This window comes from Salmo trutta, chromosome 4, assembly GCF_901001165.1.
Source record: "Salmo trutta chromosome 4, fSalTru1.1, whole genome shotgun sequence".
Lineage (NCBI taxonomy): Eukaryota > Metazoa > Chordata > Actinopteri > Salmoniformes > Salmonidae > Salmo > Salmo trutta.
The window spans coordinates 11507989-11524207 of NC_042960.1; the positions used below are offsets into that span (position 1 = coordinate 11507989).

General features: G+C 45.1%; 1 protein-coding gene across 5 annotated transcripts in view; it reads left to right on the top strand.

Annotated features, from left to right (window-relative positions):
* The window catches only part of LOC115191833 (teneurin-3), a 109708-nt gene that overhangs the window by 41567 nt on the left and 51922 nt on the right, over positions 1-16219 (top strand). For all 5 annotated transcript variants that reach the window (XM_029749781.1, XM_029749783.1, XM_029749782.1 and 2 more), the window contains 5 exons: positions 3327-3446; positions 7236-7368; positions 7622-7750; positions 15669-15800; positions 16054-16189. In XM_029749781.1, coding sequence (XP_029605641.1) covers positions 3327-3446; positions 7236-7368; positions 7622-7750; positions 15669-15800; positions 16054-16189 — 650 coding nt within the window. The remainder of the gene's footprint in view (positions 1-3326; positions 3447-7235; positions 7369-7621; positions 7751-15668; positions 15801-16053; positions 16190-16219) is intronic.

Sequence of the window (16219 nt, forward strand, 5' to 3'; positions counted from 1 at the left end):
TATGGGCCTGTTTTGTGTAGTGATGTTGCGGTCTCATGGTCAAGGGCCCGGTTAATTGGTCCACTGACTAGGGTTAGCAGGGTTGAGGGTTCAAATCCCAGGTGCCGGGCCACAGCTGTGGAGCCCCGGGTGCGAGCCGAAGCGGTATCCTGAATGACTTTGGTGAGAGGCCAGCTGGGAGGCTAGAGACTAATCTGTCTGATAAGAACTACATGGAGGACATCCTGGACGGGACTGTGGTGTCCAGTCCAGTGTTTTAAAAACTCAGGGTAAAAGACAACATCCTCAATTCTGAATGAATTAAAACCTTTATTGCCAGGAAATGAATTTCATACAGCAGACATGGACGTAACAGTCAGTGCCAGTACAACATGTACAAATATAATTTGGAGAAAAATGAATACTTTGTATTTTACAGAGGTGACAGTGACACTGATGTTTTTGGTGACGACACTGACACATTCTAACTCCAAGGCACATTCCTTGATATGCAACCATTTAAAAAAAGGAAATACCACCTGTCAGTTACTGAGGTGCTGCCTGTTGCCCACAGCAACCATTGTCATGCTTATTATGAGAGAGAGACAGAGAGAGAGATGTGTGCCAGTGGGAGGGGAAAGGTTAAGGGTTAACTAAAGGTTTCATTCCGTCATGCACCAGAGTAATGATAATACCAGAGTAATGATAATACCAGAGTAATGATACTACCAGACTAACGATGATACCAGACTAACGATACTACCAGAGCAATGATAGTACCAGAGCAATGATAGTAGCAGAGCAATGATAATACCCGAGTAATGATAATACCCGAGTAATGATAATACCCGAGTAATGATAATACCCGAGTAATGATAATACCAGACTAACGATAATACCAGACTAACGATGATACCAGACTAACGATGATACCAGAGCAATGATAGTACCGGAGCAATGATAGTACCGGAGCAATGATAGTACCGGAGCAATGATAGTACCGGAGCAACGATAGTACCGGAGCAACGATAGTACCGGAGCAACGATAGTACCGGAGCAACGATAGTACCGGCGCAATGATAGTACCGGCGCAATGATAGTACCGGTGTAATGATAGTACCAGAGTAATGATAGTACCAGAGCAATGATAGTACCAGAGCAATGATAGTACCAGAGCAATGATAGTACCAGAGCAATGATAGTACCAGCGTAATGATAGTAACAGCGTAATGATAGTAACAGCGTAATGATAGTACCAGAGCAATGATAGTAACAGCGTAATGATAGTACCAGAGCAATGATAGTAACAGCGTAATGATAGTACCAGCGTAATGATAGTACCAGAGCAATGATAGTACCAGAGCAATGATAGTAACAGCGTAATGATAGTACCAGAGCAATGATAGTACCAGAGCAATGATAGTACCAGAGCAATGATAGTACCAGAGCAATGATAGTACCAGAGCAATGATAGTACCAGAGCAATGATAGTAACAGAGCAATGATAGTAACAGCGTAATGATAGTAACAGCGTATTGATTGTACCAGAGCAATGATAGTACCAGAGCAATGATAGTAACAGCGTAAAGATAGTACCAGAGACATGATAGTAACAGCGTAATGATAGTAACAGCGTAATGATAGTACCAGCGTAATGATAGTACCAGAGCAATGATAGTACCAGAGCAATGATAGTACCAGCGTAATGATAGTACCAGAGCAATGATAGTACCAGAGCAATGATAGTACCAGAGTAATGATAGTACCAGAGCAATGATAGTACCAGCGTAATGATAGTACCAGCGTAATGATAGTACCAGCGCAATGATAGTACCAGAGCAATGATAGTACCAGAGCAATGATAGTACCAGAGCAATGATAGTAACAGCGTAATGATAGTAACAGCGTAATGATAGTACCAGCGTAATGATAGTACCAGAGCAATGATAGTACCAGAGCAATGATAGTACCAGAGCAATGATAGTACCAGAGCAATGATAGTACCAGAGCAATGATAGTACCAGAGCAATGATAGTAACAGCGTAATGATAGTAACAGCGTAATGATAGTACCAGCGTAATGATAGTACCAGCGTAATGATAGTAATAGCGTAATGATAGTACCAGCGTAATGATAGTACCAGCGTAATGATAGTAACAGCGTAATGATAGTACCAGCGTAATGATAGTAACAGCGTAATGATAGTACCAGCGTAATGATAGTAACAGCGTAATGATAGTACCAGCGTAATGATAGTAACAGCGTAATGCTAATACCAGCGTAATGCTAGTACCAGCGTAATGCTAGTACCAGCGTAATGATAATACCAGCGTAATGATAGTAACAGCGTAATGATAGTACCAGCGTAATGATAGTACCAGCGTAATGATAATACCTTGCAGCGTCTATTGAACATGCTCTTAGAAACACTCAGACACCTGATCAGTGACAATTGGGTATGAGTGCGTCCCAACTGGCACCCTATTCCCTATATAGTGAACCACATCTGGTCAAAAGTAGTGCACAATATAGGGAATAGGGTGCCATTTGGGAGACAGCCATTGTTTTACAGTGACAGACACTCAGACAACCTCCCTAAACAAATGGAAGGCATAAATTACAGCTTCATTATGCAACCCCCCCAACACACACACACACACACACACACACAGGTATTAATGAAGCGAGGACGCTGGGTAATTTATGGCATGTTTACACTATAGAAGGGGAAGAGGGTTGGGACATAAACTGTACTGTCTGGCATCCTCTCAGACTGTTGTAAAGGATTGTGCTGGGGGGGGGAAGTTGTGTGTGTGTGTGTCTCTCTTTCTCTCTACAGGGTGATTCAATGCCCTGCTACTGATTAGCACTCAGTGAAAGCTGTAATGACCTGGGAAGGAGAGCTATAAGTAAATCTAGCTACCCTCCCCATGCACACACACACACACACACACACACACACACACACACACACACACACACACACACACACACAGTAGCTATCTCCACAGGACCAGAGCCATTGATTATAAACTAATCTAAATGGTCCAACGCGAGCCAGGGGGGTGTGTGTCTGGATCACGTGTGATATTGTGTGTGCGTAGTGGTGACCAGAGAAGAGGGAATTGGTTATTTGACCGAGGCCAAGATTTGCACGTAGTACTGTAGTGTCATACTGTGGTGTTTATGAATGTGCTGTGAAAGTTGTCTGTGTCATTTCCTGTCCGTCCTCTAGTGTGATGTGTATCTCAGGATATCTCTGTCTGTCTCCGCGGCGTCTCAAAGCTGCAGTGTACAAAATAACAACGTCTCTAAGGACATAAACTCTACGTGTTGTTTCTCCCCAGCCTGGTGTCCATCATCAGAGGCCAAGTCCTGACGGCAGACGGGACCCCCCTCATAGGAGTCAATGTTACCTTCGTCGACTACCCCGACCACGGATACACCATTACACGCAAGGACGGCATGTAGGTCCACACACACACACACACCACGGACTTTGGTCTTCCTCACCACTGACACCTCATACAGTATTTGATTTATGTTGTGTTTTCAGGAGTGGCTGATTGAATCATCATGAGCTTGTCTGTGTGTGTATATGCAGGAATGTTTTTCTGTGCATCGGTGAGTGTGTGAGAGAGAAACCGCAACGTGCTTCTTCTCCCGTCCCTCTACGACTCTGGCTCACAGATCTCCCAAAATCGTCTCGCTCATGCAAATGTAAATCTCAGCAGCTTCCCCCCAATGAAAAAACACACACTCTCTCACCCCCCCCAAAATGCATTGGTTATACAAGGGCAGAATCAATTAGCCTGCGTCATTGTAGCGCAGGGCACACACACACACACACACCTCCACTACACCCTGCCCCCCACTCCCGGTGCTCCGGTGTTATTACAGCGAGTGTTCCTGCAAACCTCCTCGACGCCAACCAGGAAATAGGAAACGCAGGCCGAGTCTCAAATGGCACCCTATTATTCTCTATATAGTGCACTACTTACTTCTCATAGGCCTCTGGTCAAAAGTAGAGCACTAGATAGGGAATAGGATGCCATTTGGGACAGAGGCGCAATCACTCCCAGGCCCCAGCCCCATCAGTACCTTTTATTACACCACCCGTGCCCAATTAGATTGTAAAGCAGGGGTGTTAAGGGCAAAAGTGATATTTGGTGCTCCCTGCCTCATTGAGAGGAGGCTCTGTGTGATTGCTGGGAGTATAATAGGTTGAATCTCTAGGGCGAGGCTAAGCTGCTAGATTGCAATAGGTGTGTGATGGCGACCGCTGTAGCAAATTGAATACATGATGTTGCACGATGTTCCACACTGCAGGTTACGATGTATCCAGCCACTATGTCATGCCCCTGTTACTATAGACTAAATCAAATGGAATCATTTATGTTGTTGTAATAGGCTGAGTATACTGCCATGTCACTGCTAAAATAGACTGAATATACTGCCATGTCACTGCTAAAATAGACTGAATATACTGCCATGCCACTGCTAAAATAGACTGAATATACTGCCATGCCACTGATAAAATAGACTGAATATACTGCCATGCCACTGATAAAATAGACTGAATATACTGCCATGCCACTGATAAAATAGACTGAATATATTGCCATGCCACTGCTAAAATAGACTGAGTATACTGCCATGCCACTGCTAAAATAGACTGAATATACTGCCATGCCACTGATAAAATAGACTGAATATACTGCCATGCCACTGCTAAAATAGACTGAACATACTGCCATGCCACTGATAAAATAGACTGAATATACTGCCATGCCACTGCTAAAATAGACTGAATATACTGCCATGCCACTGCTAAAATAGACTGAATATACTGCCAAGCCACTGATAAAATAGACTGAATATATTGCCATGCCACTGCTAAAATAGACTGAATATACTGCCATGCCACTGCTAAAATAGACTGAATATACTGCCATGCCACTGCTAAAATAGACTGAATATACTGCCATGCCACTGATAAAATAGACTGAATATATTGCCATGCCACTGCTAAAATAGACTGAATATACTGCCATGCCACTGCTAAAATAGACTGAATATACTGCCATGCCACTGATAAAATAGACTGAATATATTGCCATGCCACTGCTAAAATAGACTGAATATACTGCCATGCCACTGATAAAATAACCTATGCCCGAATGCATAGAGCCAACTGTAACGTTTGGTGGAGGAGGAATAATGGTCTGGGGCTGTTTTTCATGGTTCAGGCTAGGCCTCTTAGTTCCAGTGAAGGGAAATCTTAATGCTACAGCATACAATGACATTTTATCTAGACGATGCTGTGCTTCCAACTTGGGGGAAGGCCCTTTCCTGTTTCATCATGACAATGCCCCTGTGCACAAAGTGAGGTCCGTACAGAAATGGTTTGTCGAGATCTGTGTGGAAGAACTTGACTGGCCTGCACAGAGCCCTGACCTTAACCCCATCGAACACCTTTGGGATGAATTGGAACCCCAACTGAGAGCCAGGCCTAATCGTCCAACATCAGTACCCGACCTCACTAATCCATTCAGCTCTTGTGGCTGAATGGAGGAAGCAAGTCCCCGCAGCAATGTTCCAACATCTAATGGAAAGCCTTCCCAGAAGAGTGGAGGCTGTTATAGCAGCAAAGGGGGGGGGGACCATATTAATGCTCATGATTTTGAAATGAGACGTTTGATGAGAAGGTGTCTACATACTTTTGGCCATGTAAATAGTGTAAATAACAATATATCTGGTCATAACAGATTGAATGCTGGTGTCACTGCTTGTCTGTGCTTGCATGAGTGTGTTCTTTAATCTATGCATTTTCTGTATGTGTTGCGTGTGTGTCTTCACACTTCACCCCGCCAGCCCCCTCCAGACACAGAATATAGGACAGGACTTAGGGGACCTTCTCTCTCTTCCACTCGGATGGTTCTCCCTATAGGCCTACATGTTAAAAGACAAAGTTAGCTAGCCAAACGGAGCTCTCTCTCACCACACACACACACACACACATCCAATAATAATTGGCCCCATCATCTTATTTTCAGTACAGGAGAAAGAACAGAAACATGTTTTGTTCTGAGAAAGGAAGAGAGAGAGGGAGAGAGAGCCTCAGGTTAGACAGACTAGACAGGAGAGACAATTAGAACAGGACAGTCTGATCACCCTTCATCCTCACTCTACCTCCATCAGTGTCAAAGATACAGAGATCTCTGTCTCCAGGGCCCAAGAACAACCAGGAGGAAATGTGTGAACATGTAACATGTCCTTTCTGCTGTCTGTGTGTGTGGGCTGAAGGGGGATGTGTGTGCGTGCCTGTGTGTGTGCCTGTGTGTGTCTGTGTGTGTGCCTGTGTGTTTCCGTCACCACCTCTAACCCCATCTCTCTCCACCTCTAACCATCTCTCTCCATCTCTCTCCACCTGTCTCCACCTCTAACCATCTCTCTCCACCTCTAACCATCTCTCTCCATCTCTCTCCACCTGTCTCCACCTCTAACCATCTCTCTCCACCTCTAACCATCTCTCTCCACCTCTAACCATCTCTCTTCACCTCTCTCCACCTCTAACCATCTCTCTCCACCTCTCTCCACCTGTCTCCACCTCTAACCATCTCTCTCCATCTCTCTCCACCTGTCTCCACCTCTAACCATCTCTCTCCACCTCTCTTCACCTCTCTCCACCTCTAACCACCTCTCTCCATCTCTCTCCACCTCTCTCCATCTCTCTCCACCTCAAACCCCATCTCTCTCCACCTTTAACCCCATCTCTCTCCATCTCTCTCAACCTCTAACCCCATCTCTCTCCACCTCCATCTCTCTCCCCACCTCTCTCCTTCTCTCTCCACCCATCTTGCTCCATCTCTCTCCACCTCTAACCCCATCTCTCTCCACCTCTAACCCCATCTCTCTCCATCTCTCTCCACCTCTAACCCCATCTCTCTCCATCTCTCTCAATCTCTCTCCATCTCTCTCCATCTCTCTCTCCACCTCTAACCCCATCTCTCTCCATCTCTCTCCACCTCTAACCCCATCTCTCTCCATCTCTCTCCATCTCTCTCAATCTCTCTCCATCTCTCTCCATCTCTCTCTCCACCTCTAACCCCACCTCTCTCCATCTCTCTCCATCTCTCTCCATCTCTCTCCACCTCTAACCCCATCTCTCTCCATCTCTCTCCACCTCTAACTCCATCTCTCTCCATCTCTCTCCACCTCTCTCCACCTCTCTCCATCTCTCTCCATCTCTCCAGGTTTGACCTGTTGACCAACGGTGGGGCCAGTCTGACCCTGAGTTTTGAGCGGGCTCCGTTCCTGATACAGTACCACACCGTGTGGATCCCCTGGAATGTCTTCTATGTCATTGACACCCTGGTCATGAAGAAGGTGAAATATAGTTGATAAAGATATTGAATTCAATTGAATTGTGTTTAATTGAGTTAAATTAGATCATATTGAATTGTATTGAATCTTATTGAATTCCTTTGTATTTAATTGAATCGTATTGAACTGAATTGAATTGTATTGAATCGTATTTACTCACAGTGACTCATATAGAATTGTATTTCATCGTATTGAATTGTATTACTCATATTGACTCGTATTGACTCGTCTTCAATCATATTGAATCGTATTGCAGGAGGAGAATGACATCCCCAGCTGTGACCTGAGTGGTTTCATCAGGCCCAGTCCTGTCATCGTGGCCTCTCCCCTCTCTACCTGCTTCAGGTCCTCACCAGAGGATGGGCCCATCATCCCTGAGACACAGGTGAGACATACACATCATCATACACACATTATCATAATCATACACACGTTATCATAATCATACACACGTTATCATCATCATACACACATTATCTTCATCATCATACACACATTATCTTCATCATACACACATCATTATCATCATACACACGTCATTATCATCATACACACATCATTATCATCATACTCACATCATTATCATCATACACACATCATTATCATCATACACACATTATCATCATCATACACATCATCATCATCATACACACATTATTATCATCATCATACACTCATCATCATACACACATCATCATCATCATCATACACACATTATCATCATCATATACACATTATCATCATCATATACATACATACACACACACACAGGGTCAGAAACCCAGACGAGTTGTACTGAATACACACACTTTTCTACGAACGTGTTATACCTAAGACTCAAGTGAGGTGACAGAGGAGAAAGGATACATACAGTACACCAAACACCCACTGTACACACACCTCACAACACGGTCAGCTAGGGTTCGTCCAGTTCACTCGACTTCCAACTCACTTCTCCTCTACACAGACCCACTCAGTACCCTCATCTGTTCAACTCTCCTGTTCACCTCCCCTGTTCACCTCTCCTGTTCAACTCTCCTGTTCAACTCTCCTGTTCAACTCTCCTGTTCAACTCTCCTGTTCAACTCCCCTGTTCAACTCTCCTGTTCAACTCCCCTGTTCAACTCCCCTGTTCAACTCCCCTGTTCAACTCCCCTGTTCAACTCCCCTGTTCAACTCTCCTGTTCAACTCTCCTGTTCAACTCTCCTGTTCAACTCTCCTGTTCAACTCTCCTGTTCAACTCTCCTGTTCAACTCTCCTGTTCAACTCTCCTGTTCAACTCCCCTGTTCAACTCCCCTGTTCAACTCCCCTGTTCAACTTTCCTGTTCAACTCTCCTGTACTGTAAATGATGTGTATCTTTCCTTCCCGAGGGAGATAACGTTTCTGAATTTCCTGCCTGGGCTGTGGACAGTGGAATTATGAAATTAACACGTCATGGTATTTTGTGGGAGTTGTCGTCCCACAACCAATCAAAATCCAGGATCCAAACAACCCGTTTTCTAATGTCCCATAACACCCAACACTGCTTCACCCAAGCTTTACCGGGACCACAAACAGCCAACTCAGTTGGAACGGGAGGCCTCACAAAAAGCTGAGCCGACCTTTAGTACTTGAAGTATAAAAGCACACCTTTATCAGCCCAGTGAATACAAGGTCTAGAGATTTTCTAACTGTTTGCACAGATGCTCTTTGTTCCGTTCAAAGAGGAGAAGCCTTGATGAAGAGAGAGAGCATTTAAATCCATGAATAGTCTTTCTAGCTGTGCCAGACACTGTGTGAATTGTTACGAGGGTCTCACACACACTCAAAACCCAGGGTTTACCATTATGTCAGTATCACAGGCCAATCTGTGCAGAAGAGCATCTTCAGTAAAGCTGATACACATGAGTCCTCTCTCTCTCTGTCTCTCTGTCTCTGTCTGTCTGTCTGTCTCTCTCGCCCTCTCTCTCTCGCCCTCTCTCTCTCTCGCTCTCTCTCCGCCTATCTCTCCCCCTATCTCTCCCCCTATCTCTCCCCCTATCTCTCCCCCTATCTCTCCCCCTATCTCTCCCCCTATCTCTCCCCCTATCTCTCCCCCTATCTCTCCCCCTATCTCTCCCCCTATCTCTCTCAACTCTCTTGTGTGGCCAGATAGACTTTGATTCCTCCTGGCCCAACATCTGTCCCCTCTTCTCTTCTCTGGCACTCCTTCAGTCTAAAGCACTACTTTAATAAGGCTGTGTTCTGCACTATCAGCCAAACAATACACACAGACACGCACAGACACGCACAGACACGCACAGACACGCACAGACACGTACAGACACGCACAGACACGCACAGACACGCACAGACATACACACAGACACGCACAGACACGCACAGACACGCACAGACACGCACAGACACGTACAGACACGCACAGACACGCACAGACACGCACAGACACGCACAGACACGCACAGACACGCACAGACACGCACAGACACGCACAGACACGCACAGACACGCACAGACACGCACAGACACGCACAGACACGCACAGACACGCACAGACATAAACACAGACATAAACACAGACATGCACAGACATAAACACAGACATGCACAGACATACACACAGACATAAACTCAGACACGCACAGACATAAACACGCACAAACATAAACACAGACACGCACAGACATAAACACAGACACACACAGGCATAAACACACAGAGATAAACACACACAGACATAAACACAGACACACACAGATACACACAGACATAAACACACACAGGCATAACACACATAGACATAAACACACAGACATAAACACACACAGATATAAACACACACAGCGATAAACACAGACACACAGAGATTTAAACACACAGAGATAAACACAGACACACACAGGCATAAACACAGACACACACAGGCATAAACACAGACACACACAGGCATAAACACAGACACACACAGGCATAAACACAGACACACACAGGCATAAACACAGACACACACAGGCATAAACACAGACACACACAGGCATAAACACAGGCATAAACACAGACACACACACAGACATACACACATAGACACACACAGATTTAAACACACAGTTATAAACACACATACATACACAGACATAAACACACAGATATAAACACACAGACATACACAGACATAAACACACACACACACACACACACATTACACACACATACACACACAGACATAAACACACACACAGACATAAATGCACACAGACACTTAGACATAAACACACACAGACATAAACACAGTACACACAGTAATGCAAACACAGACTTAGAAACGCAAGCAATCAGACACAGGCACACACATAATACACAGAAACACTCACAGCTCTCTCATACACACACAGAGATAAGCACACAGTAACAGGCATCGTGCCCCAGCCCAGCCAGTTCCCAAACGATCCGGTCCTGATTTGAATTAGTTCCGGTTGTTATGAGCAGAACTATAAAGCCTCAGAGCTCGTGCAACAAGAGGCGGGTGGTGAAGGAGGTTAACGTTTTATAAAGGGACACAGGGGTCGGACAGCTATACCCCAGGGGCCTTCACAAGGGGTGTGTGTGTGTGTGTGTGTGTGTGTGTGTGTGTGTGTGTGGTGAGGAAAGGAAAAACACAGTAGAAGGAACCCAGCACTAACACACAGCCGTACCAAGGCAGTCAGTCACAGAGAGTAGCTATAACTGGTAACAGACATGTCCACTAAGAGTCCTCCTCGGAAGAGAACAGTCTTGCTGAGGAAAGTACTTTGGATTACACACACACACACACTTGGCTGTTATGTGGCTTGGGATAATATGTGGGATACACACACACACACACACACTTGGCTGTTATGTGGCTTGGGATAATATGTGGGACGCACACACACACACACACACACACACTTGGCTGTCATGTGGCTTGGGGATAACACGCTATTGTGTGCTCGCTGTTCCACAGAGGAGAAAGAATGAAAGCAGAAGACCAAATAAAGGTTAGCCAAGTGTGTTCAGTTGGAGCACAATGAGACAGTGGTTCTCAGTGTCTGGATGAAACCAATAGTCTAAATTCTTCAGGTCCCAGAACCCAATACATAGGGGTCGTTGTTACCGCTGACGGGTTATACTAACACAAAGGACCAGAAGAAGAAAATAGTTTCGACAAGGTCACGCTACATGTGGAACTCTCACAGAGCGATGACACTGGAGCACTTGATCGCCTTCCCATGTGTCAAACAGTAAGCTTTTTCAGACAAATATCAATGGTGAGATCTATTCAAATCAACGTTGGAAGTTAAGCTAAGGTTTATCCCCGGAGAGTTACTGTAGGAAACTTTTTTTGCCTCCCCAACCACATTTGGCATGACTCTGAAATCTTTCTGCGTGGTGATTTGAGTCTAGATATTCCTTTTAGAGATGTTTACACTATTTGATGTTGGTGCACACCAAATCCAGTCTGAGGTGGTAGCAGGGTCATGGGATTGACTGTAGCCTGCGGTTGTTAGCTGAACACACACACACACACACACACACACACACACACACACACACACACACACACACACACACACACACACACACACACACACACACACACACACTGAGCTGCAGCCAAAGCTGTCTGTAACAGTTGATCTGGATACCAACAAGTATAACAGTTGTAGTCTGTTGCTATGTGTTCAGCCTATTTGTTTGGATAGAGGTAGTGTATTGGTTTATGTGGTTTAGTGGATATTGCAGACCGAGCTCTCTCTCATATCTGCTGGATTACTCAGAGTTGTCGGATCCTTATCCAGATCAGGACACGAACACACACTCACGCCTCTCCAGTCTCCACACCGTTCCCATACGACTTAAAACTGCGCAGCCAAGACATTACAAAAGTATGTAACAAAGGTTCTGTAGCAAAGTTTCTGTTGAGGTGTTTCATCCAATAAGATGTCTTGGCAGTACTTGTGCCACCATAGCTAACTATTGACCCGAGCCCAACCTATGGTATTATCCAATGTGTGTTGTTAGAGGAGCGGTGGTTTTAAGGGGATACTTCGGGATGCTGGCAAGGAGGCCCCAATCACATAGTATCCCTTTAAGATACGGCGCCAGTCCATTACCCCCATAGCCATATGTTTTCATGACACTTCCCCTTTAATGGCGGGTGGCATGTCAAAATAAAGCACCCGTTTATTGTTTGATCTCGGCTCCGCTCATTAAACCCTTTAATGAATTACCAGTTGGTATTATTATTATATTATGCAGTTTAAAAAAAATCAAAAGATAACACACACTACATAGCAGACACACACACACACACACACACACTAGATAGCAGACACACACACACTAGAAAGCAGACACACACACACCAGAGAAGATGTAATAACAGAGTGTTTCTATCAGGAGTTAGTTTAAAGCCAGGAGAAACATGCTCTTAGGCCAGACGTTGTAATTAGAGCTAGCTGGGGAGACCAGGGTGGGGTCCCTTCGCTGGCAGAGTGTGTTCAGGACACACACAGTATGTGCAGACACACACAGTTTACCCGAAAGAAAACACACCCGCTGCACATGGTAATTAAGTCTGTGGTTACGGTGACACTGGCAGTGTGTGTGTGTGTGTGTGTGTGTGTGTGTGTGTCCGTGTGTGTGTGTCCGGGTGGTAAACCCGTGGTGGCCTAGCCACGAAATCTGTTACCTTTTACCCGTCACTTTTTCCACCCTCAATTTGTTTTTTATTTTGATTGATTCTGTTGTCATTGGGTGACCATATTGGATATCAAAGGCTCGCTGAGACCCATGTCAAGCCTCCCTCCCCCATCTAATGAAAATACAGACTGGTCCAATACCTTTGGGAGGGAGACGAGAGAGAAAGAGAGAGTATAATAAGGAGAGAGGGAGGAGAGAAAGAGAGAGTGAAGGAGTAAGGAGAGAGAGAGGGAACAGGGGGAGAGAGAGAGGGAGCAGGGGGAGAGAGAGAGAGCAGGGAGAGGGAGAGAGAGGGGGACAAGGGGGAGACAGAGAGAGACAGAGAGAGAGAGACTAGAGCTAGAAAGTGAATACAGTTGAAGTTGGAAGTTTACATACACCTTAGCCAAATACATTAACTCAGTTTTTAACAATTCCTGACGTTTAATCCTAGTAAAAATTTCCTGTCTTAGGTCAGTTAGGATCACCACTTTATTTTAAGAATGTGAAATGTCAGAATAATAGTTGAGAGAATTATTTATTTCAGCTTTTATTTCTTTCATCACATTCCCAGTGGGTCAGACGTTTACATACACTAATTAGTATTTGGTAGCATTGCCTTTAAATTGTTTAATTTGGGTAAAATGTTTTGGGTAGCCTTCCACAAGCTTCCCACAATAAGTTGGGTGAATTTTGGCCCATTCCTCCTGACAGAGCTGGTGTAACTGAGTCAGGTTTGTAGGCCTCCTTGCTCACACACGCTTTTTCAGTTCTGCCCACAAATTTTCTATAGAAATGAGGTCAGGGCTTTGTGATGGCCACTCCAATACCTTGACTTTGTTGCCCTTAAGCCATTTTGCCACAACTTTGGAAGTATGCTTGGGGTCATTGTCCATTTGGAAGACCCATTTGCGACCAAGCTTTAACTTCCTGACTGATGTCTTGAGATGTTGCTTCAATATATCCACATAATTTCCCTCCCTCATGTTGCCATCTATTTTGTGAAGTGCACCAGTCCCTCCTGAAGCAAAGCACCCCCACAACATGATGCTGCCACCCCCGTGTTCTTCGACTTGCAGGCCTCCCCCTTTTTCCTCTAAACATAACGATGGTCATTATGGCCAAACAGTTCTATTTTTGTTTCATCAGACCAGGGGACATTTCTCCAAAAAGTACGATCTTTGTCCCCATGTGCAGTTGCAAACCGTAGTCTGGCTTTTTTATGGTGGTTTTGGAGCCGTGGCTTCTTCCTTGCTGAGCGGCCTTTCAAGTTATGTCGATATAGGACTCGTTTTACTGTGGATATAGATACTTTTGTACCTGTTTCCTCCAGCATCTTCACAAGGTCCTTTACTGTTGTTCTGGGATTGATTTGCACTTCTCGCACCAAAGTACGTTCATCTCTAGGAGACACAACGCGTCTCCTTCCTGAGCGGTATGATGGCTGCGTGGTCCCATGGTGTTTATACTTGCATACTATTGTTTGTACAGATGAACGTGGTACCTTCAGGTGTTTAGAAATTGCTCCCAAGGATGAACCAGACTTGTGGAGGTCTACATTGTATTTCTGAGGTCTTGGCTGATTTCTTTTGATCTTCCCATGATGTCAAGCAAAGAGGCACTGAGTTTGAAGGTAGGCCTTGAAATACATCCACAGGTACACCTCCAATTGACTCAAATGATGTCAATTAGCCTATCAGAAGCTTCTAAAGCCATGATGTCATTTTCTTTAATTTTCCAAGCTGTTTAAAGGCACAGTCAACTTAGTGTATGACCCTGACCCACTTGAATTGTGATACAGTGAGTTATAAGTGAAATAATCTGTAAAGTAGATGTCCTAACCGACTTGCCAAAACTATAGTTTGTTAACAAGAAATTTGTGGAGTGGTTGAAAAACTAGTTTTGTATGTAAACTTCCGACTTCAACTGTACGTGTGGAGTGATAGGTCTTTGGAATCTAATGGACTTAGTAAATACCCTCAGTGCATGTGACGTGTACAGATTTGAGGTCATTTTCCGTTTAATTCCAACCTCCTCATACCCTCACTGACTCACCCTCCAAATCCCAGCCCGGGAGCTCTTTTGCCCCTGCTTTGAAAAGAGGGTGAAATTTGTTGGTGTTAGGAGAGGCTAAAAACAACAGAGAAACCTAACACCCAGGGCTTTCTGGAGCATCACACTAATGAAAAGACAGTGGATAGACAGTGGCAGAGCTCTGCACACACACCCAGTGGAGGCGCTCTGCACAGAAGATAACCCCTGCTTATGGTTAAATGAAACGGCCTTCCATACGAGGACAGACACTACGCTGAGAAAACAGGCCAGGGAGATCTGTCTCTCTCTATTTTCCTTCTTCCTTTCTCTCCAAATAGTTTTCACAGATGAATGAATAGCGTTCTTGCCTCCATGTGACCTCTCCGTTCTCTTGTCACTTTGCCACACCACCTGGAGTGTAGCTGTACTGAGACTTTTCTGAACCCTTTCTGCTTTGATGTTCTCACTGAAAAGTGTTCAAAGATGACATTCTCCACTCCAGTCCTCTCAGGGTGTGCTAAGATGTACTAACCCTTCTTGACCCAGTCTTCTTTGATGTGTCGTCCCGTCCCCCGTCCCCCCAACAGGTCCTCCAGGAGGAGACGTCCATCCCGGGCAGCGACCTCAACCTGCTGTACCTGTCCTCGCGGGCGGCCGGCTACAAGCCTGTCCTCAAGGTCACCATGACGCAGGCCAGCGTGCCCTTCAACCTCATGAAGGTAGGGATTTCTTCTTTAGGTGTGCCTAAATTGTGACTGGCATTTCTATCTCCGTAGGTCTTGTAGGTCTTACAATACAGCCCAAAATACAGTGAGTAGATGTTTTTTGAGTAAATGTGCTAACACAAAACCAAGGCTACAGTTTATTTGGATGTCAAATGCCTTCTGAGTGCAAAATGTACAGTCAGTCTTGCCCTAGCTGGCCATTATAATGCCTGTCTGAAAATGTAATTTATTCCTAAATCTATTCCAGGTGCACCTGATGGTGGCGGTGGTGGGGCGTCTATTCCAGAAGTGGTTCCCTGCCCAGCCCAACCTCTCCTACACCTTCATCTGGGACAAGACAGACGCTTACAACCAGAAGGTCTACGGCTTGTCTGAGGCAGTCGGTGAGTACTGTGGAGCGGGCCAAAGCACGC